General features: G+C 38.4%; 1 protein-coding gene across 3 annotated transcripts in view; it reads left to right on the top strand.

Annotated features, from left to right (window-relative positions):
* PHACTR2 (phosphatase and actin regulator 2) overlaps positions 1-22,931 on the top strand; it is a 222,303-nt gene that overhangs the window by 124,148 nt on the left and 75,224 nt on the right. For all 3 annotated transcript variants that reach the window (XM_015592136.2, XM_015592137.2, XM_006915356.3), the window contains exon 2: positions 13,968-14,135. In XM_015592136.2, the coding sequence (XP_015447622.1) occupies positions 13,968-14,135 (168 nt within the window). The remainder of the gene's footprint in view (positions 1-13,967; positions 14,136-22,931) is intronic.

Genomic DNA, 22,931 nt, shown 5'->3' with positions numbered 1-22,931 from the left:
CAAAGCCCATGTTTTTCCTCTGTAGTACTCATAGGTCTGTGTATATGCTTAAAATGACTCTCTCTCTTTTTTTAAGCATGTACAGAGTGTTAACCAGGGTGCCAAATAAGCTAAAAAAAATGAAATAAAACCGAACATTTTTTTACCTCTCTGGAAGTTTTAATATAGAGCAACACAAGTGTCAATCATCTCTTCATCTGAGTTTGCTCCCCTAATGTTGATATAATAGGAGACAGTCGATTCTCAGTTGAAAGTTGAGATTTGAGAGGTGGTGCTTTTCTGTTTTGTCTGGAACAAACACCTGGTGCTGGTAGCCAGTCTTAAAGAATGATTCCTAGTCATTGAGCATGTTAAGTTCTATTGTCAGATATTTGCCATCACAACATCAGCACTATGCAGAGGACCTTGTAATTCTACTAGTTTCTGATGTGTTTTAGTGAATCAAAAGTCTGAAGTGCCAGTACATCCATAATAATGTTATATTGTGAAATAATTTGATTTCAGCTTTAAAATATGGTTTTATAGTTTCCTGTAAGCAATTTGGATTAAGTTCTAATTTAATTAAGTGATTTGCCTTTCCCATTTTCTTTACCGTGAAGCTAAATTGCCTTTCTGACTTCCCCAGTTCGAAAGAAGTGAAGACTGAAGAAAAATCCGAGATGCCTAATGTGTTTAAAGTGTTTAGAGAAGAAAGAAGAGAATGTCAGTGTGGTGTGGGGGGGAAGTAGCTCTTGAAAAAAAATTAATTTTTTACCACTCATCACTATATAAAAATAGAAAGCTCTTAAAAGATTATTTCACATATAAATGATTCCAATTTTTTTTTCAGTTGTTTGCTTTTGATTGATTGTCTTTTTAAAATTACATAATAAGCAGCAAGTAAGTTTTGTTCACCTGAAAAAATTGTCAGAAAATTGTCTTTACCATTCTTATGGGTGTTAATCATCCTTCCTGCTGGCTTTGATGTTTTCTCAGTTTCAAACTTCAGTGTTTGTTATATTATCTTTCAAAATATTTGGAATTCTACAGGAAGGCACTGTTGGAAACAGTTTCCTCTGTGTGAAAAATCTTAAGCTAAAATAAATCACAGCCTAGTTAGGCCAGGCCTTGTACATTATTGCCAAACATTTGTCCATAACTTAGTTATTCATGTTGCAAATATTTATTAAATACATTCTATGGCCTAGGTACAGGGTGGGGACAACACCCTTTCAGTCCCTGTCTTCACGGGACTCCTGATCTAGTAGGGAGAGCTAATATTTTATTCATATACTTGCTCCTTAAAGAGGCAGTCTTTATTTCTCTACTTACTAACAACATTTAAAAATTATTTTTATAGCTTCTGGAAAAGTCAGTGCACTGCAACTAGCTGCTTCTGAAGTTCAGTTAAGGGCTTTTTTTTCCATTCTAGTCTGCATTTAACATTCCTTCAGGCCAATATTGAAAATCTTAATAAAAATTATAGCAGGAGAGAATTTTGGAATAAGCCCGTTAGCTCGAGGGTGGCCTAACTGGATTCCGAGGCTCTCCGTGTGGTGTTGCAGTCAAGTCCTGCCGTGCAACTCGTCCTCCCGAATGCTTGCGTCACGAAACACGTGTATGTCATTTGCGAGAAAGAAACCAAAATAGAACATCTTGACAGTGGAATATCCTTAGTGACTATGTTGGAGAAAAAATCATTACTATAAAATGATTTTTTTAAAAAAAAACAACTAATAGAATTAATTACTCCTTTCTCTCTCTCTCTTCCCCCTCCTTCTCACTGAGTGTGTAAAATGAGGAATGTTAATCCTTTGCTTTTCAGCAATTTTTAAATTGTTCTCTGCTTAATTTGGAGAGGATATTTCTACCTTTTCAGCAACATTATGAAAGTAGACTAACTCTCTGTAACCCTCAGCGATTTTACCATGAATTTTATCTCCGACCTGGAGACCATCTTATGTCACACTTGTCACTAGAACTATTGCTCAGCTGCCACAGTGTAGCCCGTCAGTCACCCACATCCCCGGTGCTCTCATTGCATGCATACTTCTATATTGAAATAGATGATTGAATGATAATGTCAGCCTTCCTCACAGACTAAGCTTCCTAAGGGCAGGGGTACAGTCCATTTTTGTTCACCATTATAGCCCAGGTGCATTACCTTGTTTATAATGGTTGCTCAGTAAATTAATTATGAATGAATGACTTCATTCTACAGTAAGCACATCTTCCTACATCCTCATCTCTTTTTGGACTTTACCTTGCTCCTCTTCCTCATTTTGTCTGAAACTCGCCTCTCTTTGTCAATTCTTCCCCTGCGACTCTGTAATGGAGGCTCTGTTCTCCTTAACCTCTCCCCACTGATGTTCAATCCACTCCTGACTGTCATTCGTGCCCATTTGGTTTCCAGTATTGCATCTATTCTCATTTAAAGTACGTGCCACCCCACTGAGTTTCTCTTCACATGTCTTTGCTGCTGTGCGCATCTCCTGGCTTCCTAGTCACTTCCTCATATTTACCAGGTGGACTTCAGGCTGTCCTTCTCTACTCCAGGTCTTGCTATTATCCCGAGGGAATTCAGTCCCCATCTCTTGGACCTTCACTCCTTCCCTGCAGGCTCTTTCCCCTCAGCCCATAAACACACTTGAGAGCCCCCCACACTTTGTGAAATTAAAACAAATAATGAAATGTTTTCCTTCACCTGCTAATTCTCAGTACAAAAGAAGTCCAAGGTTCTTTATTTTGAAAAGCCCACTGCATCCTAAGTGCTATTATTCTCTTAGAGTTTACCTCCGGTCCTCAATTGCTGCTTTTGTTTGGAATATTATCACAAATCAACACCGACTTTTTTGCTAGTATGCCAGTAATGTATTTCTGACTGTCTGCTGGACATCTTCCCCTGAATGTCCTGCCAAGACCTGAAGTTCATGGTGCCCGAACACAAGCCATAGGTCTTGTTTCCATGTCATCTTGGCATTTCACTGTATCCTCAGAGAGGTATAGGTCATGGAGCTCTCTGTGACTTCTCTAGGCACCTCTCTGTCTCCTTACTTCTTCCTCAATGTCCCTTGGGTCTGTTCTTCATTTCTAATTTATTTTCACTGCTCCTGTCCAAGTTCAGATGCCTGTATTGTTGCAGTCACCTCTTACCGAGTGGCAGGGATATAAATCTGAATGCCTGGAGTACTTTTTATGACTAATTGACATAAATTCTCCCAGCACCCTGCATTCTATTTTATAAGATTGTAGGGTTCATTGCTCCCTTGGGCAGAGCATCCAGAATTCTATGCGTAGCCAGAACTCTGTTCACAGACACCAACCTTGGGAACTTGGTGTGACGGCCAGGGAACCATTGGACTACACAGACAGGGTTAATTACATTATCTGTAGATTCTCAGGATTCTTTTGTATCCTTCCGCCTTTCGACCTAAAGATATTGGTCCAAATTTATTGTGTTATTTTAATAATACTTCTGTTACATTCATCCTCTGTGGGAAATTTTAAATACTTTGGGCCGAAGGAACATATAAAAGTCGTGAAGTTGCATTTGATTCTATTTTACAATTTATATGTAAGGTCCGCCAGCTTCTCCCATAAAGTTTCATCCCCATGTATGTGCTCAGCATAAACTGAGTGGTCGTTATCATAATAGAGGAGGTGAAATTCTTTTACTTGGTAGTTTGTCCACTGGAGATGTATCGACTTTTTCTTACTTTTCACAAGCACAGCACATCCTCCACACACCGAGACCTACCCCTCACTTTACACTCAGAATAGTTGTAGGAGATGGCTAGGGAAGAGAAGGAAGGTAGGAAGTGAGTTGGTTCCCTTCCTGTTTCTCATCTTTGTAGCAAACTTCTTGCTGTTCCTAAGCACAATCATCACATCTGTTCGTGGAACCCTTTGCTAATAGTGGTAACAATGATATTCAGAACTCAAGATGCTCTTGTTTACATCAAAATGGACTTTCCATTTGCAAAGTGACCCTTGTCTTACTTAATCAGGGTTTCTTTAAACCCCAGATCCGAGTGGCATTATTTAATCTGTTAAATATCCTGCAGCAGGTCTAAGGGATATTGTTCATGTCAGTGCATCAGGATGTCATACAGCTGCACAAACATATTCATTCTGCAGGCCTATCAGCCACAAGTTTAAACTCTGAAATTCTCTGTCAGTGCTTGCAGACAGATGGAAGTCCTTAGGAGCTTTTCCCTTTGGGACTTTAACAATAATGGCTGCCTCTATTAGAAAAACAAATCAAAAAACTGATAGTATCAAATTTCTAAAATTAATACTATGGTAAACAAGGATGCCGTGCAATCAAATGACCATAGTCAATGCAAGTGAAGCGTACGCTCTGCCTAGCGTAACTTGACTGTGATGACACTGGGCATTGTTTTAGAGAGCAAAATGGTACCTGCCCCAACTCTTGGATTAGTCCAAGGAATTGGTTGGGGGTGGATTTAAGTTATTAGGCATTGGGGTTTATGTCTTGCCTTCTCTTAAAATAGAGCCCTATTCCCACCCATGACCCTCTGACCCATTTTATACAAAGGATGCCCTGGAGGCAAACTATTAAGTTTAAAATCCACTAACTGTGACCTTGGGCAAGTTGCTTGGTCTCTCAGGGCTTCCACTTCCTCATTTATAAAATGGGAATACTAATAACACCTACTTCAGAGGATGGCAATTACTGAGGCAATATTCAGAAAGCACTTAGAATAGGTCCGAATGTGGCCTGTAAGCTTGACATACTCAGCACAAAGCAGTGCAAGAATCATAGAATCTTTAAAGTTGGAGAGGAGCCAACCCACTTCTAATTTCAGCAGTGAAATATTAGGGTTTTGCTCAGGGTCACAGGGCTAGTTAAGTAGCAGACTTGGATCTGAGACTCAGCTCTCTTCTTGGCTAACAGTTAACCATCAAATTGGATGGTCAAAGCTCAGAACATTAACCGAGATTTATTGCCTGTCCTGAATATGCAATGTATTCTTTACTTTTTTTTTTTCCTACAATCTGAGTCTTAATGCTCTTTTAGAGTTACTAGAAGATGCTGCTGGTTCACCATGAGTTCAGCTATCATATTCCAATAAGGACAGCCTTGTAGAGAGAGGAAAAAGGCCTTGATCAAAATCAGATGACCTTGACCATGTCTCTGCCACAAGTAAATGATTTGGGAAGCCATCGATAGCTTCATACCCAGTGTTTCTGTGGAATGCGTTGTGTGTGTGTGTATATATATACATATATGTGTGTGTGTATATACATATATATGACATATATATATGCCATATATATGATAATGTAAAACTCCTATTAAACACAATTGTTCTTATGATCGATAGCTTCATACCCAGTGTTTCTGTGGAATGCGTTGTGTGTGTGTGTATATATATACATATATGTGTGTGTGTATATACATATATATGACATATATATATGCCATATATATGATAATGTAAAACTCCTATTAAACACAATTGTTCTTATGATCGATAGCTTCGTACTCAGTGTTTCTGTGGAATGCGTTGCTCAGAACTGCTATTTGCTCTAATATGCAGAGTAAGAATAAACATAAAGCTGTCATTATTTACAGAAAACAAACTTCTCCATCTTTAATCTTGCCTCAGAGTAATCTCAAAAGATTGGAGAAACGTAGATTAGCTCTCCCAGAAACCCAGTAAGGGAAAAGAGATATTATTTGCATTTTCGAGGTAAGGAAAGTGGTAATGATATCGTTTCTAAAAAGAACTGTGAATGAAACTCACCATTTTCAAGTACTCTATCATCTGAGGTCTTGCTGAGAAAGCATATTTCTTATATTTTAACTAACTAGGTAGCTTTGCTTTGAAATGTTTGTGTGTTTAGATGAATCTCAGACATAACATTCAGTGAAAGAAGAGAGGTACAAAAGATTTGCTGTATAATTCTACTAAGTTCAAGATCAAGTGAAACAAATCAGTGATGCTAGAAGTCAAAACAGTGGTTATTTGGGGAAATGGATGGGAGAGGGTAGGTTCTGATTAGGAGGAAGCACAAGGAAGCTTCTTGGCCTAAAAATGAACTAGACTTTGGTCTGGATGGTCATTGCATATACAGAATCATTTACTTTCTGTATGTGTGTTATACCTCAAAAATTATTTTGAAGAAGCTCCATGTTATTAATTTTACTGTTCTTATTTTAAGTTTCTTTTGAGAACTTTATAGTTTCTTTCAAGTGACAGAAGAGTGGAAATTGGCAAATTTGGAGGCAAGTTATAGGAGCCATCTTCATCTAGGGGGATTAAAAGGTCTTCATTTAACTCTATTATAGCAACATTTTTCACATTCTATTCTTTTTTTTAAAATTTAATTTTTTGTTTACATTCTGTTCTTTTACTCATGCTGGATTTTAAAAAGATGATGGCTAAATAATTTAAAAAATATTTTTAGCCACGATTATTACCTTAATGTTGAAACTATCAGCTGATCAAAAGCAATTTTCTTCTGTGCCAACTCAGATCTTTTCTAACTCTAAAATTATATTATTCTCAGATTTTTAAGTAGTGGTAGATACATTTATACATAAAAAATGCAAAAATGCTCTAATTCCTTTTTTTAAATTTCCCATTGACCTCATTTCACATGGTCAAGGACATGACTTTATAAATTTGTTTTTAGCTTTTTCAATAAATATGTATCATCTCTCTGTTATGAACATAATACTGTGATAATGAGAACATTTTTCTTGGGATTACTTTAAAAGGTCAGCCGTCCTTGGTTTGTTCACTTTCAGGCTATTCTCTCTTTGATTTCCACTGAAAAGACCACTCACCTTTGCGATCCTAGTTCAAGTCTCCCAGTCTGTGAAATGTTCCCAGTCCTCCCAGTTTACTGCTTCCTTCGAGGCTGCTCTGCTTTCGCCTGTGTTCCGGCGCCTCCCCACCCAGCTGGCTGTCGTCATGGACCACTGGTGTGTCTGCTTCCCCTCACCCCATATCTTGAGCTTAAGGGCAAGCATCCTGTCTTACTGGCTGTGATGCCTGGGCCTTACAGAGTGAGTCGTGGTACCAAGTTAAAGCAGGCTTCAGTACAGTGGTTAAGACGCCTATCTCAGGAATCAAACAGAACTGACTTCTTATCCAAACTCTGCCGCCTACTTGATGTGTCACTTGAGGAAGATACCTATTTATTCTTTATGCAGTCATATAATTTAATCAATAACTATTTATTTATTTATCTGTATGAATGTAAATACACATGCACACACACATACACGCATGCACACGCACCCTGCCCATGATAGATGCTTAGTCTCTGTGAATCTTAGTTTTCTCATCTCAAAAATGGGACTAATGATGCTACTAATCTCAGAACTATTGTGAGAATTAACATGTGCGGATACAGGTCAAGTGCTTAGCACAGTGCCTGGCACACAGTAAATACTCAATAAACATTAGTGATTATTAGTTCTGCTATTAATGAAGTACTCACTAATTTTCCAGTTTCAGGAGAGAATGAAACCGAGTGGGTCAGTGCCAGTTCAGCGGTGGGTACTGGTCATCGGAACTTTCACACCCCTGTGAGCTATGAGGTGTCTGTCCCCGAATTGTGCCACTCTTCTCCCATACCCATGAGTTCTGGAAGAAAAATGGATGCGCTAGAAAATGCATCCTCAGTTGTCGTAAACAAATTTAAGCCCTTTAAATTTACTTTTGATTCCCAAATAAAATTGTATGATTAAAAACAGTTCAGCTTCAGTTATTTAGAAATAGAGAACTTAAAATTTTTATTCCCAGATTTTCCATTTTATATTAGCAGTACATGGTGTGTGTGCGTGAGTGTGCGTGTGTGTGTGTGTGTGTGTGCATGTGCGTGTGTGCTGGATCATAAGTTTCGATCTCTCTGTATGGTTTCACAGTAACTGTGAGTGAGTGCTTCCTGCTGCCATTCTGGAACTGGGCCCACTGTCTACCCTTTTGTAAGATTTTGAATACAACTTACCTTATTTGGGACTGTCATGTGCTAACAAGTATTGAAACAGCAATTCAAGGACCTGGAAATACTCTCTTAGTTATAAAATACAGGGAATTGAAAACGTTAATAAAGGGAGAGATTTTGGAGAGAAAGATGAGCAATTATAAAGCATGTTTACTCTTTACTGTTGAGAAAAAACAGTATGCCCTGAGGTTTCTCTAGAGCTGATATCCTCTCCCCTAAGAGTCTCCCAAATCCTCATCCTCAGTGACGTCCATGCTAGCTAATGCCACATTTTAACAAATGAAACCCTTATTTTAGAATAGACTTAGATTTGCAGAAAAGTTGCATAGATAGTAGAGAGTTCTCATATACTCCCAGCTTAGTTTGTCCTATTGTTCATCTCCTATCAGTTATGATACATTTTTTATACCCAGGGAAGGAGCATTGGTACATTACTATTAAGGAGTGGGAGTAGATATATAACTTATTTGTAATTTCTCTACAGATTTGTCTGCTCTCTCACATTTATTTATTTCTTTAATAGTTATATCAGTATGGACTTATGCATATTTATTTTATACTTCAGATTATAACCTAATACTACATTATTTAATTTGTTGCTCAAATCGTTTCAGCTTTGGCCTTTGGGACTCTTTCAGTTGGCTCCTGTGTAACGACACACATTTTGATTTTTCTGCTCCTTTTCTCTTGCCTTCCACTAGTCATTTCTCTTACCACACACACACAAAAAAAGAGAATTGATCTAACCCAGTGTCATCTCTGATGAGCAAGAGAATAAGGATCTCCTTTAGACAGCTCAACACAGGGTAGCTCCTAGCTGCCTGAAAACCATTATTCAATCTCATCTGCGATGGCTCATTGCATCCATTTACTCTGACCTTGTCTACTTGATTCTGTGCCCAGAAATTGTATGTACGCCCCTGTGTATGACAACACATATCCTGTGTCATGTGTCAGTTGAGAGAGAAGCCTCGTGTAAATGTAGGAAATAAAAAATCTTCTCTATATGCTCCTCTAATGCTTCTATGTCATAGGTTCTGTGAATTTAAAGGGGAAAGATGCAGAATTATAATGGAAACATAAAAACTGTAAAACAAATTTAAAATTGAATGATAATACTATGTAAGCATAATAAACGACAAAAGCACAAAGAGAGTAGCCTAGCGGTGTCGTGCATGTGTACTGCGTCATCACAGGGATGCCTACGCTTCCTCTGAATGGTGGTCTCCCTTACCATTCCCTTCCAAGAGCTCACAGCCCTTCCAAGAGTTCTCTTCATGGTCACCTTCTCCCCCGACTCTCCTGGGCCACAACTGAAGCGTCCCCTGCTTGGGTGCGATGAGAGAGTATCCTTGGCAAGTGCCGGATATCAGGGAGACACCATCTTTTAACATGAAGTGTGCTGTTAGCTCTAAGCTTTATTGAAATTCACTTTATCAAATTATGGGAGTTCCCTTGTGTTCCTGCTGTGAACGTGCACACGAGGACGGGATGTTGGATGTGGTCCTGTTCTTTTCCTGCATCTATTGAGATATCATACGGTTTTTCTTAAATCTCTTAATATAATGAATTACATTCATTCTTAAAATATGGAACCAGCCTTCAATTTCTGGAATGATCAGTATTTGATACTGATGTTTTATCTTTTAATGTTACTGAATAGTATATAATTTCACCCTTTTAATATTTCATTAAACTTTTTTATTTTAAAAGAAAAAAGAAAATAGCCTAGAAATCATATTTTAAGGAAATAAAGGTTGGTTTGCTTGTTTTATTTTTTTTAATGACCTTTGACCTACAAAATTATGAAAAGTAGAATACTCTGCCACATTTGTCTCACTTCCTCAGGGGCTGAACTAATTACGTGCAGAGAAAAATCTAGAATAAATATCTAAAATATCACATAACTACCTGATATTACAAGAATACTACAAACTCTCATATTAGATTTAATTTTTCTAAGAATCCTTGTCATTAAATTCTCATATCTCAGAGGGAAGACTGACCAAACCTATACTTTATTTTATCTGGTAATTATCTAGCCTCATCTGTTTTTGGCTTCTGTAGTCACATTTGCACGGGAACTGCTTAATTGATAAATTTCTGTTTAAATGAAAAATAAAACCTGCATGTAATCTGAATTCTTACCAGTTTGTGGCTGGGGAAGTCTTGTTAGGTGTGAGCTTGTTTGTGGGAAAACAGACTGAGCTGTGTCATTTAAAATGCCTGCATTCGAACAAGTAATGGCTATTTCTTTTTTATTGTATTTCAAAATATTTAAATGATATTTTAAATATTTTAAAATGCTGATCTCAAGTGTGAAAAGGAAAGTTTTTGATGTATGACAGATCACTCTTATTATGATAGCGGGTAAAAATTAACATTTAAAAGAGTCAGGAAATTTTGCCTTTCATCTGGGATTTACCTGGCAACTTGTTTTTATCTGTGTGTAAATGCAGAATTCACTGGAATTGTGAATTTTTTTTTAGAAAATTCAAGCTAGTTTTTAATGGCAAGTTGGTCCAAAAGAAAAATTGTAGAAATAACAATGGCACTGGCAGTACCTTAGGTGTTTGCAGGAAAAGAGAGCGTTTATACTACTCAAAAGCAGGTGACAATCCCTTTATGTTTCTAATGTAAGAGAAACACAATGGCAATTTGACCAACTGTGCCAACATATGGTTTCTAATCGCAAGTGTAATTTACTATAATAGCCCAGCAATTATGAAATTACAGGTGGATTCATTCATTGGGGGGCAGCAGCGGGGGTGGGGGTGGGGGAGGGAGTATGTGTGTGTGTGTGCTGCTGTGGTCATTGGCACTCGCCCAGGCCCTTTCCAAAGCAGAGATAAAGACTAGAATTGCAAATGCATAACAAAGAAAGATAATGGCTGTTCATTTCATATGCAGCTATGAATTTAACATTAAGGCTTTCATTTTTCACTCATCAACTACCTCACTCAATCTCGCCATCTGTCACCTTCTGTCACCTAGGGAATTATTTAATTTTTGTGTGTGTTTTTTTTTTTCCTGTGTTTATTTTTGTTTTCAGGAGTAAACAGACCATTCTTAAATGGTTTAGGTCCAAAGCAGAATTTTTATGGAGTGTCGGGGAACTAGAAATGTGGGCTGAGAGAAAATGAGAACTCGATGTGCGTCTATAGCCACAGAGGTGAATTCGAGATGGAGACTTTACTTCCTGTGTTCGTAATAGTCAGCCCTTTTATATTTCACAACATGTAAATGTTCACAGTTAAGCCCTACAGCATAAAGTCTCAATGAAGAAGAAACGCCATTGGTTCCTCCTTCGGTTTGCCCCTAGTTTAACGAAGGCATTTGGACAGGAGTGGAAGTGAAGTAAATATGGATTTTACTTTTTCACTCTAGCTTAGCTTTAAAATCAGTCTATTGCATATCCCTCTGCCTATTGCACCATGGCCAGCATGGGCAGGGTCAAGTAGGGTTAGGAGCCATACACAGAACTTTCATCTCACTCATGGGAAGAATAGGATTTATCATATTTGTTTAGAAGGAGTGCTCATAAAGATTTAGGCATTAGCATATACTGATTCTTTTTTGCATTCAGTTTAAGATTTTTTTTCCTGGCTCTTGGTATGTCAAATAATTTTTCATTGCAACATAGACATTTTTGTATTATGTGATAAGACTCTAAATTTCATTGAATCTTTTGTTTTAACTGGCTTCGTCTGCCATATTTTCAGAAAGCGAAGCAGGGGTGCCACTTCATTACTGCCAGGCAGAGGGAAAATCCAGGTTCCCCACTTGCCCTTGGTTGATACTTGGTGGCAGAAATGGGGGAGGTGGTGACTCCTTGTCTCTGTTGGGCACAGTGGGGTTTCCAGATCCCCACGTGGTCTCCACCGACACCAGAGCAGGTGGGGATGGTCTTATTCCCACTGGGCAGTAGCTTGTTACTTCCCCAGGGTTAAGGGGGATGGAGGAAGAGAGATGCCTTTCAGACAGGGTTGGAATTCCAGGCTCCCACATGATCTCCACTGACATTATAGATGATGCTTCATTGCCAGCTGTCAGGCGAGAAGTTCCCTACTTGGTCTTCTCTGTTATAGAGCTTCGTGAGAGTACAAGTCTCGTTTCCCCACTCAATCTTTGCTGGCATAGATGGTCATAGTTTCCTCTGTGGTATTTGGCTGAAGTAGAGCAGTTATTGTTTAAAAGTTTTCTGTCTTGCTAGGCTGTTCCTTTCCTGCTCCTTTGGCTAGAGAGAGCAGCTTTTGTTGAGGCTTTGGTGGCCTGTGACTATTAGTATTTCCAGATTGATGACTGCGTCAGCTACAGGTCTGGTTTATATGAGACAAAAAGGAAACCCAGAGATCTTACCTTCACCTTGTTTCTTGGGTTCTGAGGTCCCAGGCTGGCCTACTTTCTTTTCACATTACAACGTCTTCTTCTGTTGGTTTTATATATAACACCTAGGGTTTTTAATTTGTATTTCACAGGAGGAATAGGAAAAAATAAGTCTGTTACATCTTTCTGCAAGAAGTCCTCGCCATTCTGTCTTTATTGGTTTTGCTTTTCCTGCTATTTTTGTTAGGAAAGTTTTGAATGTGAGAGAGACTTATGCAGTTAGCTGCAGCAAATCCACCACCTAGATCCAACACTTAACATTTTGCTATATTTTACTTTATTGTGTATTTATCCGTCTCTTCTTTCTATCTATTCATTTATTGTTTTTGATCAACCTCAGTACACTTCACCCCTAAACACTTTGGCCTGTATTTATTAATTGGATTTCGCTACTTTTTTAGAGCTTTTTAAAAGGTAAGTTTTATGTAAAGTGAAATGCACAGTATCATAAATACCATTTGATGAGTTGTATAATCCATCCCTTATTGAGAGAATTTCCATCGCCCCAGAAAATTCCCTCACATCGCTTCTCAGTTAATTCCTACCTCCATCTCACTCTAGAAGTAACTATTGTTCTGAATTTTTTATTTCTTCTTTTTCGTTTTTGTTTTTTTGGGGGGCGAGGTTTTCCATACATTCATTTTGCCTCTTTTAGAACTTCATATAAATACAACCACACAGTATGTACTCATTTGTCCCTCTTTTGCCCGAGCACAATGTTTTTGTATGTATTGTGTTTGTATGTATTAATCGCTTGTTTTTTTCCTCAGGCTGAGTGCTATTTCACTGCATAAAAAAAATACTATAATTTATTCTGGGTTGCTTCTAGTTTTTTGCCGTTAAAATTTGATAGTTGGGTTAATATAAGTCATCACTATCTTCCTTCTATTTTGAACATAGTGCAAGGCAACGTAAGGTTTCAGGCCTTTTTTTTTTGACTAATTTAATGCTGAAAGCATATAAAGATATGTTCTGACTAGTTAAATGATTAAAGCATTTGAAGATATGTTCTGGCACACACAATACCCACATTTTTCACATATTTCTTATCACTCATGATAGCTATCAGTTTATTTGAAGCCGAAAACTTTTTTTTTTTTTTGGTAATGGAAGCAAAAGATAGTTTTGGCTTTGTAAAAATTAGCGTTTAGATTTGGGGCGCTAAATTTTATTTGCCAAAGGAGAAACCATAGATTTATCTATACCACGCCAGAAATTTTCGTTACTGAGAATGTCAGACTGGCCTCTGGAGGAACACCCTATTTCAGAAATACTTAGACTACTCTATTCCTGCACAAAATATTGGTGTAGTTGTTGCAGATGGATTCGCTTGTGTTTCACGGACCCTTATTTGTCCGGTTCTACCTACTGTGTAAGTCTCTTGCTTCTTTTTTATTCTCCCAAACGATTATCTAAGGGGACTGTCATTTCTTTTTGAGTGATTGGTTTATTGATTGATATCAGGGAAGTTCTATCAGCTAGGAAACGAGGCAAAAATACTTCATGTGAGAGTCCACTTAACATGGGCATGTTCACTATTAACAGTGCAGGGAGAAATAGACGATGTTGTTTCAAACTTTTATTACAGCTTTTCTCTGACTTTATTTTTCCTTATACAGTTGATGGACTGGACAAAGCTTCGATAGCAAACTCAGATGGCCCAACAGCAGGTTCCCAAACACCTCCCTTCAAGAGAAAGGGGAAACTCTCCACCATTGGTAAAATCTTTAAGCCTTGGAAATGGAGGAAAAAGAAGACCAGTGACAAATTTAGAGAAACCTCAGCAGGTATGAATATCATCGCTTTATTAGAAGGGAAGATAATTTGTTAAATTCTTCAAAAAGTCAAAAAAAAATTGTGTTTTGCAGAGTTTATTGTTTTTGTTTTTGTTTTTGTTTTCAGAAAAATAATCCATATTTGAAATGAAATTATTTTATTTAAGGATGAAACAACTTAGAATTCTGATTTGCCTTCTTTTTCTATTCTGGCTCCCTAATATATTCTTAGTTTTATATATATACTTGTAAATTCATATAAAATGCCAGTGTTCAGGGAGCAGGGAGGTAAGATGAAAGTTAGAAGTGGAAGTATTATTTGTCACCATTGTAGCTGCAAGTATCCATTTACACACACACACACACACACACACACACCCCACATACACACACTGTTACTTATCTACTTAGTTTCAATAGCACAATCCTATTTGTTAATTAAAAATTTTTAATGTCTTTTTCGAATGTGTTTGTTCTGTGCGAAAAATGTGAATGACTGTATGGAAAAAAAATGTTGCTGTATTTATTGTTTAATTTTAAATTTCCATCCTGTCTTTAGGACAAATAACTGGACTCTGTCCTAGGGGAGCCATAACCCCACTGGTGTGAAAATATTTCATTGTTATTTTATTTTGTGAATTCATTAAACCTTAAGAATTATTTAGTACCTTTTTTATGGACTCATGGAGGAAGCTTAGCTTTAAATCTCCGGCCAGAATTAAACCCAATTTAAGTAAGTATCCAGTATTAGTGGTATTTTATTTATATATCTTGATATAAGTTCAGCTTTTTCCATGGTTGTAGTCCAAAACAGTCCCTTCATCAAAATTCCTTATTGCGCAACAGTCTAATATTGTCTCTGTATGTGCAGGGTCACAGAACATATCCTCCTGGTCCGTGCCGAGATAAGAGCTGGCCTTTAGTTCAAGAGCGGCTAAATAAAATAGGAAATACCACAAGTAGTGTGAGTGTGTGGATTAGGGACACCAAAGGTTCCTAAAGAAAACTGTTTCTGATGCATTTGTAGCTATACAATTTCTTTGAGCACTTAATATTTAAGAAGAAATCATGATTTGTTTCAAAATAATCCTGGAAGAGGAATGAATATAGATGAAAGAAGATTGGCCACAAGTTGGTAATTGCTTAAGCTCAGCAGTGGGTACATGGGGTTTATTTGCATCTCTCTGTTTGTAGATATTGGAAAAGTTTTATAATAAAAAGATAGAAACAGAAAAGAGACTTGACTTAGAGGGAAATGATTGCTTGGTGGTTGAATTCTCTTTAGTTTCTAATTGGCTTCTTAGGTTACAGAGGTGAATGAGTTGAATTCTAGGGTGTTTTCAGTTCCGTATTCTGTTGTCGGTCCTTGACTCCTTCCAACCCCTGGCTGGGCACTTTGTTGTCCCTTGTTCTTCAGCTGTGAATGGACACACATGGGCTTTTTAACTGCCTCACTTTCATGGTTTCCTAAGCATTGGAGAAACTGGCTCTTCACATTACCACGGCTACCCAAGATGGGGGGGGATTAGGGATCTGGACAATAACAGAGAGAAGATAGAAGTGTCTTCAATTGTCTTGTCCTTTTAAAGGATAAACTGGACTAAAAACTATTTAACATGTGCGGTGCATTTGTGAAGAAAATTAACAAAAATGAAGGAACAGTTTTCAGAGTATTAGTATAATTATTCTAGAAATTAGCATAAATGGAAGCCCAAAGAAATGAAGGAATTTTCCTGACTTTCACAACTAGTTAGTGCCTGAGCTAAGACCTGAGCCAAGATTTTGGATTCCCTCTTCAGCCTGTTTCCTGTTTTGAAAAGGACAGTTTCTCTCTGAGAGAAGATGCTCCATTATTGAGAGGTTTTTCTACCTTTGTAGAAGATACCTTTGTATCTGCTCATTCTTTCAAAATAACACACAGTCTGCCTCTTTCTAGTGTTTATTAAAAATCAAAAATGAATCTGGACTGCTAACTTCTCTCTCCCTAAAGTAGAAAATACAGCTACAAAGAAATACCCTGAAATACCGCTTCATCTTCCCTTATCACCTCCTTTTAATTATTTCAACAGTAGGGAAGCTGTAACATGTTTCCACCAACCCCGAATATTTAAGAAAAGTCATTTTAAACAGCCTAAAGTGTTATTTTATGTTATCCCATGGTTACCGAGGATAGTCTGGCCGTCTTTGTGTTCTCTTTTTTCCTTTTAAAATTCACACAGGATTTTATACAAAATTTAGCTTCAACAAGTTATTGGTGGATCCTATATCCCTAGTTCCTAAAGTCTTCCAAACTACATTAAAACTGAGAAAATTATTACATGCCTTTTGTTTTTTTAATTTTCATCAAAATTGTGACTAATAGAATAAAAATAAACCAAGTAGATGAGTTAACAGTTCTTAATGAATTTGCCTCCTACATTTACTTGCATGATTTTTTAAACCCATATTACTGCTGATGTTCTACTTGAATTTCATAAGAGATTATCAAGTGTCCCATTACAAAGTATTTTATCGTCACCTTAAATGTATGTTTATTTTCAGGCTTAAATTTCTGCTGAGCTTTGTGGAATGTATAAGTAAAGCCTAAAACAAAAGGAAGCACAAAATGGTAGATTATGTTTTTTTCACGATGAGGAAAGATGTCACATCTAGAGGAAAACTGATGCAGTCGGAAATAACCAAGAAAAATGTGTTTTCTGTTTCAATAAATTATCTCAGGAACAGGGAAATCTAGCTTTTTGGATATGACCGAGGCCATGTGCTATCTCGCAAACTAAAGTATACCTGAGGCAAGACCCATACTATCTTGGGATATGAATGAAGATGAATTCCTTCCAAAAAAATAGTAACTCTTTTGTGTTTTTCCTTCACTTAAACTCCTGGCTTTATAGTCACATGGACACAAATCTTTTTCTGTTTCGCTGTGCAGTGATTAATACCACCTTCCCTAGTCTGGGCTTCTGCTGTAGGAATTTTTAATCGGTAGTAGATAGGGTGCAATGCTGATTTATTAATGCCATTGTAATAAATGCCATTGTAATCACACATTTCCTATGGTGGTAGAAGTTAAGAAGCATCCTGTCCTCAGCCTGCTTTGGTGGTCCTTGGGTCAACTATGTTTTGGAAGACCGTCTTGTCCTGTGAGACAGGCTGGGACTGGGCCCGATTTCAAGTTCTCTGGCTATGTTTTAAAGCAGAAAGTCACCTGTATCCTCACCTCTGGTTTAAGCTAGTCTGTGGGCTGCTAGGTTCTAGGGCAGGAGAATAGCCGCCTGTCCATTTACCTTCCCCAGGTGCTTCTCTTCTTTATTTTTCTTCTCCTGACTGAAAGGGCCCTCCCAGGTTCTGTCCCTTCCTTATCCCTAGAACTCAAAATATCAATATCACATCTGATTTTTCTTTCATCCTTTTTGGGGGAGAGGGGTGCTGAAGCTCCTCTCTCTGTGTCTTTAAATATACTTTCATCTCCCCAAAGCTAAGAATACAAGCAAACACCCCATTTAACTTAGTTATTTCTCTGACTTCTGCATCGTCCGTTACTATCGGGGCCAAGCATCTTGAAAGCATCTTGTATCTGCTGCTTCCACTTTCTCCCCACACTCTCATCCCCCGTCCCATTGCAATCACCCTGGCGTCCAGAACTCCACTGAGGTTTCTCCAAGCCTCCTAATCATGAAAATTAGTATTACTCTCTCATTTTTATTCATCTCACCCTCTTCAACACTTGCCATTACTGCTTGGTCCTTCCTCGATTTACCAAAGGTGTCATTACCATCTTGATTGTCTTTGACTTTTCTTTCTCTCTTTTGCCCCCCTTCTTCCCCTTCTTATCACCCCTAAATCTTCGAGGCAGATTTGCCACATGTCTTATTAGCCTTTCTCTTTCTCTGAATGTGCCTTTCCTCATCACACCCTCTCTTCTAGTACCCACGTCTCTTAAACCCAGGCTCCAGCCAAGGCCCAGGCACTTCTACCCCGAGCACCTGATGGGCAGCACTGCCTGAGGTCTGGGTGTTAACTCAAAATTCATTCACTTGGTCTACGTACCCTACACTGAAAACATGGTACCCGCCAGGCACTGCTCTGGAGTCGGGTGTTCTGCAGTGAATAAACTAGCGAGGTTCCTGCTCTCAGGGAGCTTTCATGCTAGAGAGGTGAGATGTACTGATAAATACTATGAATGAACACAGAGAATGAGGGACGAGGGAGTGGAAAAGTACTGTGTACAAACATGTTCCAAACCTAAACAGATCCCTTGCCAACCCCCGCTGTCCTTGCTGTTGCAGACATTGCTTTCTTTGGCATTCAGGCTTTGAACCATGGAGTTCTTTGTCTCTTCCTTGCCCGTTACCATCTTCTCCATTTGGTTAGTTCCCAGAACCATTCCTTTATTTCCTCCTAGTGTAGGGTCTCAACATCAGCCTTTCTTCTCCATTCCCATGGTCTGGTCCTTATCACTCTCTGTCTCAGTTATTGCAGGTGGCCTCTGTGCTCTACTCAGGTATTAGCTGTACTATAGCTATAGAAATGGAAATTTAAAAATTAAATTCTATAGCTATTAAAAAGCTATAGAATTCTGGAGAATTCTGGGTTCTGGCAGTAAGCCTACAAGGGGAACCTGACGTCGTTGATGAGGCTGACAGAGGAGGTTCAGGATGGCACAGGCTGTCAGGAACCCCAGAGTAAGCAAGATAACAATTTTCCAAGTAACAGGCCAGGCAAATAGAGCAGTGGGTACCTCACAGCAAAATGATACATGTTCCACCAGGTAGGGTAGAATAACAGAGCATACAGGTGAGTGAGATGGGAAATCCAGGCAGGTGGTAGTTTTCACAGGCAGAGGGTACCAGGTAAAAGGAATCAGCAAGATTCCAATAGGGCTTCCATCCTTTTTTTTTTCTTTTTTAAGAAACCAGGGAATAAAGCTGGTAACTAGGACAAGAAGTTACCATATGATTCGGGACAGAAACTCACTACATAAAGTGGAACATGAGATGGGGCTGTGGACGTGGCCTCCTCATACCCCAGGCCTCAGCTGTTGGGGTTCTTGTTGCTAGAATGACACAGTTTGAGGACGGAGTGGGAAGAGAGAGCAGAGGTCATTGTGGGTTTGGGGGAAAGTGGGCAGAGCGCCCATCTCTCGCCTCCCCTACAGACCATCCCGATGCCACGACAAGGGACTCTCTCTGGGGGACTTGGGTCCTGTCATGTCTTACTCAGAGTGTGGCTGACCCCACCTCGTTTCCTAAATGAATTCTAGACTTCTCAGCTCTCCTCAAAATTGAAAAGAACCAGACAAACACAGAGACTCATGGACATGGACAACAGTTTAGTGTTTGGAGGGGTGGGGAGGGGTGTAGATAAGGGTAAAGGGGGTCAAATATATGCTGTCAGAAGGAGATTTAACTTTGGGTGGTGAGCACACAATGTAATATACATGTGACGTGGTATTGAATTGTACACTTGAAACCTACATAATTTTATTAACCCCAATACATTTAATTTTTAAAAAAGTAATCCAAACTGACCTTTCCTGTCATATCTTTCTCTGTTTAGTCACAAGTCTTGGACTGCACTCACACAGGGTCACTCGCTGAGTGTGCCCTAAGTCTTCTTGTCCCCAGGCCCTGCTTTTTGTTCCTCTCACCTCCTCGGAGCACCTTCCTCCCACCTCTGTGCCATCTGTGCAGGGCCATGACGTGCCTTTTCTTTCTGAAGACACTCCTGGCCTTGACTCTGCATCAGCTGCGTATGGACCGCCCCTCGTTTGTTTGTACTGCTGTGTGACACCTCCATATTGACTTTTCTAGTTTATCTGTCTGTTCCTAGTTTACTATGCAAAGTTTGCTATGTAAAGTTGACTAGTTTACTATTTAAGGGCAGAGAATGTGTCACTCATCTTAGCCCCACGTCAGGTGCTTTATATAATGATTTGTACCTGGTATGTACACTTAAATGTGCCTTGAATCTCTTATTTATTGAATATCCACCATAACTAGAAATACGGCACTGGGTGCTTTAGGACTTTATAAAAGAAACTAAAGATTGGAAAATAATGTAAAAGAGAAAGACAATAATTTAAAATATCAACCAAAAACATCTGTACTCACTACTACAACCATTACAACTAATAAGCTGATAAATTAATTAGGGAAATTTTCCCTTCCCTGCCTTTTGCTCTTATTTTTAAAAGTAAGTTATACTCCTAAGTAAAGAAAATCAAGGCAACTTATGTTCATTAAAATTATGGCTTATTTGTTTTCATTAGTAATGGGGAAGGAATGGCAGTCTAGATTTTTCGATAACATTGTTGGAAGTTACTAGCTTTCTACCAATCAGATTAACTTATGGAGAGTCATCCGGTAAAAACTTTAATTTACTGAAGATACTCCTCATTCTCTAATAATACTAACGGCTAATTTTTATTGAATGGTATTATGTGCCAGGTCCTGCTCTAAGAACTATACTCACATTAACTCTTTTAACCATCAAAACCTAGGAAGTTTAAGTGCTACTGTTATTCCAGTTTTACTCAAGAAGACACTAAGACCAGCATATTCACATGACTTGCCTAAGGAAACACACCTTGTAGGAGGCAAAGGCAGTATTTGAACCCAAGCAGTACGGCACCATAGCCCGTCATTTTGACCATCACACTCTGTTGCATCTCTAAAAGATAACTTCATACCCAGGTCAGTAAGTATTGCCCATTGAAAGGTGACCCTAAATCATGGGTCTGCTTCATATACTAGAGTTTTTGCTCTAAGAAGGATTTTGTCTCAGTAATTATTTTGGTTCTTCTTGACTAGCCTCTTTTCCATAGTGTACATAGAAAAATAGTTGGCAAGGATCAAAATTATGTTTGGTCTTATTAAAGATGCTATTCTCTATAACTGTGGAGGCATAATGTTGCTGCTAGAGACTATTTTATATGTCTAGAAAATAGGGCAAAGTTCGAGGGTTTGCCCAGGGTGATATTTGTTAAAGACTGGTCTAGCTGCATTATTAATGACATCGTTTTGACTTTATGTCATTCCACTGAGCAGATGAAAGTGCTTTCATGTATCATTCAGCTTCACAACACATTGGAGGAAGAGAAGAGACTCTCTCCCTTTTCCCATTTTGTATAGTGAGAGAAGTTGCATCCCCAGCCCAGACCACACAACACATCCAGGTCCACACAGAGCTCCTTGCTGATATGTCAGGCAACACTCATGTGTCCTTTCAAATGTTTATCGAGCATCTGCATCTGCTGTATGTCAGGCACTGTTATAGACTCTAGTGATCAGGAGGGGAACAAAAGAGACAAACCTGCCTTTCGTTATGGAGCTTACATGCCAGTGAGGGTGGAAGGCAGAAAGTAAACCCAGTAAGTTAGATAGTATAGCAGAAAGTGAGGAGAGATAAAAATAAAGCAAGGAATATGGAATGTGGAAAAGGAAGTTGCAATTTGGAATAGGATAGTCAGGGAAACTTTGTCGGTAAAGCAACATTTGAGCAAAGAAGAAGGAAAGAAAAGCACTCAAGAAATCCTATTAAGTAATCACATGCATTTCCTTCTGTACAACTCTACTAGAAGAGGAGCAGAAGTCCAGGAACGGAATGTAACTCTCTAATATAAACGTATTATTATGGCTTCCTTTCTTTTTTGAATTAAATTTATTGGGTTGACATTGATTAACAAAATTATATAATTTTCAAGTGTACAATTCAATTATTCATCATTTGCATATTGCATTGTGTGTTCACCACCCAAAGTCAAATCTCCTTCCATCTATGGCTTCCTTTCTTAAATTCAAGTCCGAGAGCCAGATTCTGACAGGCTATCAGAAAGCCAACTTCATGGAGCCCAAGTTTATAATCTCTCATATGTTGGTGTTTTTTGAATCCAAGTATCAAGTCTAACAGAAAATGCATTTGTACGTTGAAGTTATAATGCATTATTGCCTCTGTCTTCAGACAGTCCCTAACTTACATGCTAGTGGTGCTTTGTGAGGTTACTTGGAATATAGGAATGTTCCCAAAATAATTTACAGAATTTCAGTTTAAGCCACAATACACCTGAAGCCTTATGCTATTAAGACTCATCCAAATTTAGCCAAACACTATTTATTGTTACTATAGTAACTCGCTTTCTGAGTTTTAATTGAACTTGAGGATTTTAAAGTTGTAAAGGACCCCACTAGTCACCTAGGTCTGTCTCCAGGGCAGGAATCCCCCTGTTTCCAGCAGCTCTGACAACAGAGAGTCATTCAGTTTCTTCCTGAGCTCCCAGTTCCTAGCTCTGTTATTAAGGAAGTTTTCTTTTGTACTGACCTGAAACAAATTCTCTCCAGTTTTTCTAACTCTCTCCTTACACTAATATATATATCTATATCTATGTCTATCTACTAATCACATTGTTTCATGATGATCCTCCCATCTTTTCTTAAAGTTCTTTCATGCCCTTGATCTATTTTCAGTTCAGATTTTCTCACCATGGGGCCTTACTAAATTGTCTAGAATATTCAGTTAGTTTTTATTGAGTACCAGGCCCAATGCAGAGTGAGCTGGGACACAGTGACAAACAAGCCTGACGAGGTCCTTGCTCTCATGGAGCCCACAGGGTAGCCCGTGGGTCTGGCTATATTTCATGTTCCCATTCTTAGCTATTTTTAATGCTAAGATAACATGACTTTCCCCCAAATTCTTATTATCGTACTTCGACCATATTTTTCCTGTTTAGAATCACGTGCAGTTTAAGAATTCATCTTGTTATTAAAATGATAAGAATTTATCAGTAGGAATGAAGTATCTTACAAATGTGTA

This window comes from Pteropus alecto, unplaced genomic scaffold (assembly GCF_000325575.1).
Source record: "Pteropus alecto unplaced genomic scaffold, ASM32557v1 scaffold185, whole genome shotgun sequence".
NCBI classification, from domain to species: domain Eukaryota; kingdom Metazoa; phylum Chordata; class Mammalia; order Chiroptera; family Pteropodidae; genus Pteropus; species Pteropus alecto.
The sequence above is the reverse complement of the archived record's forward strand: the minus strand, read 5'-3'. Positions and strand labels throughout refer to the sequence as shown.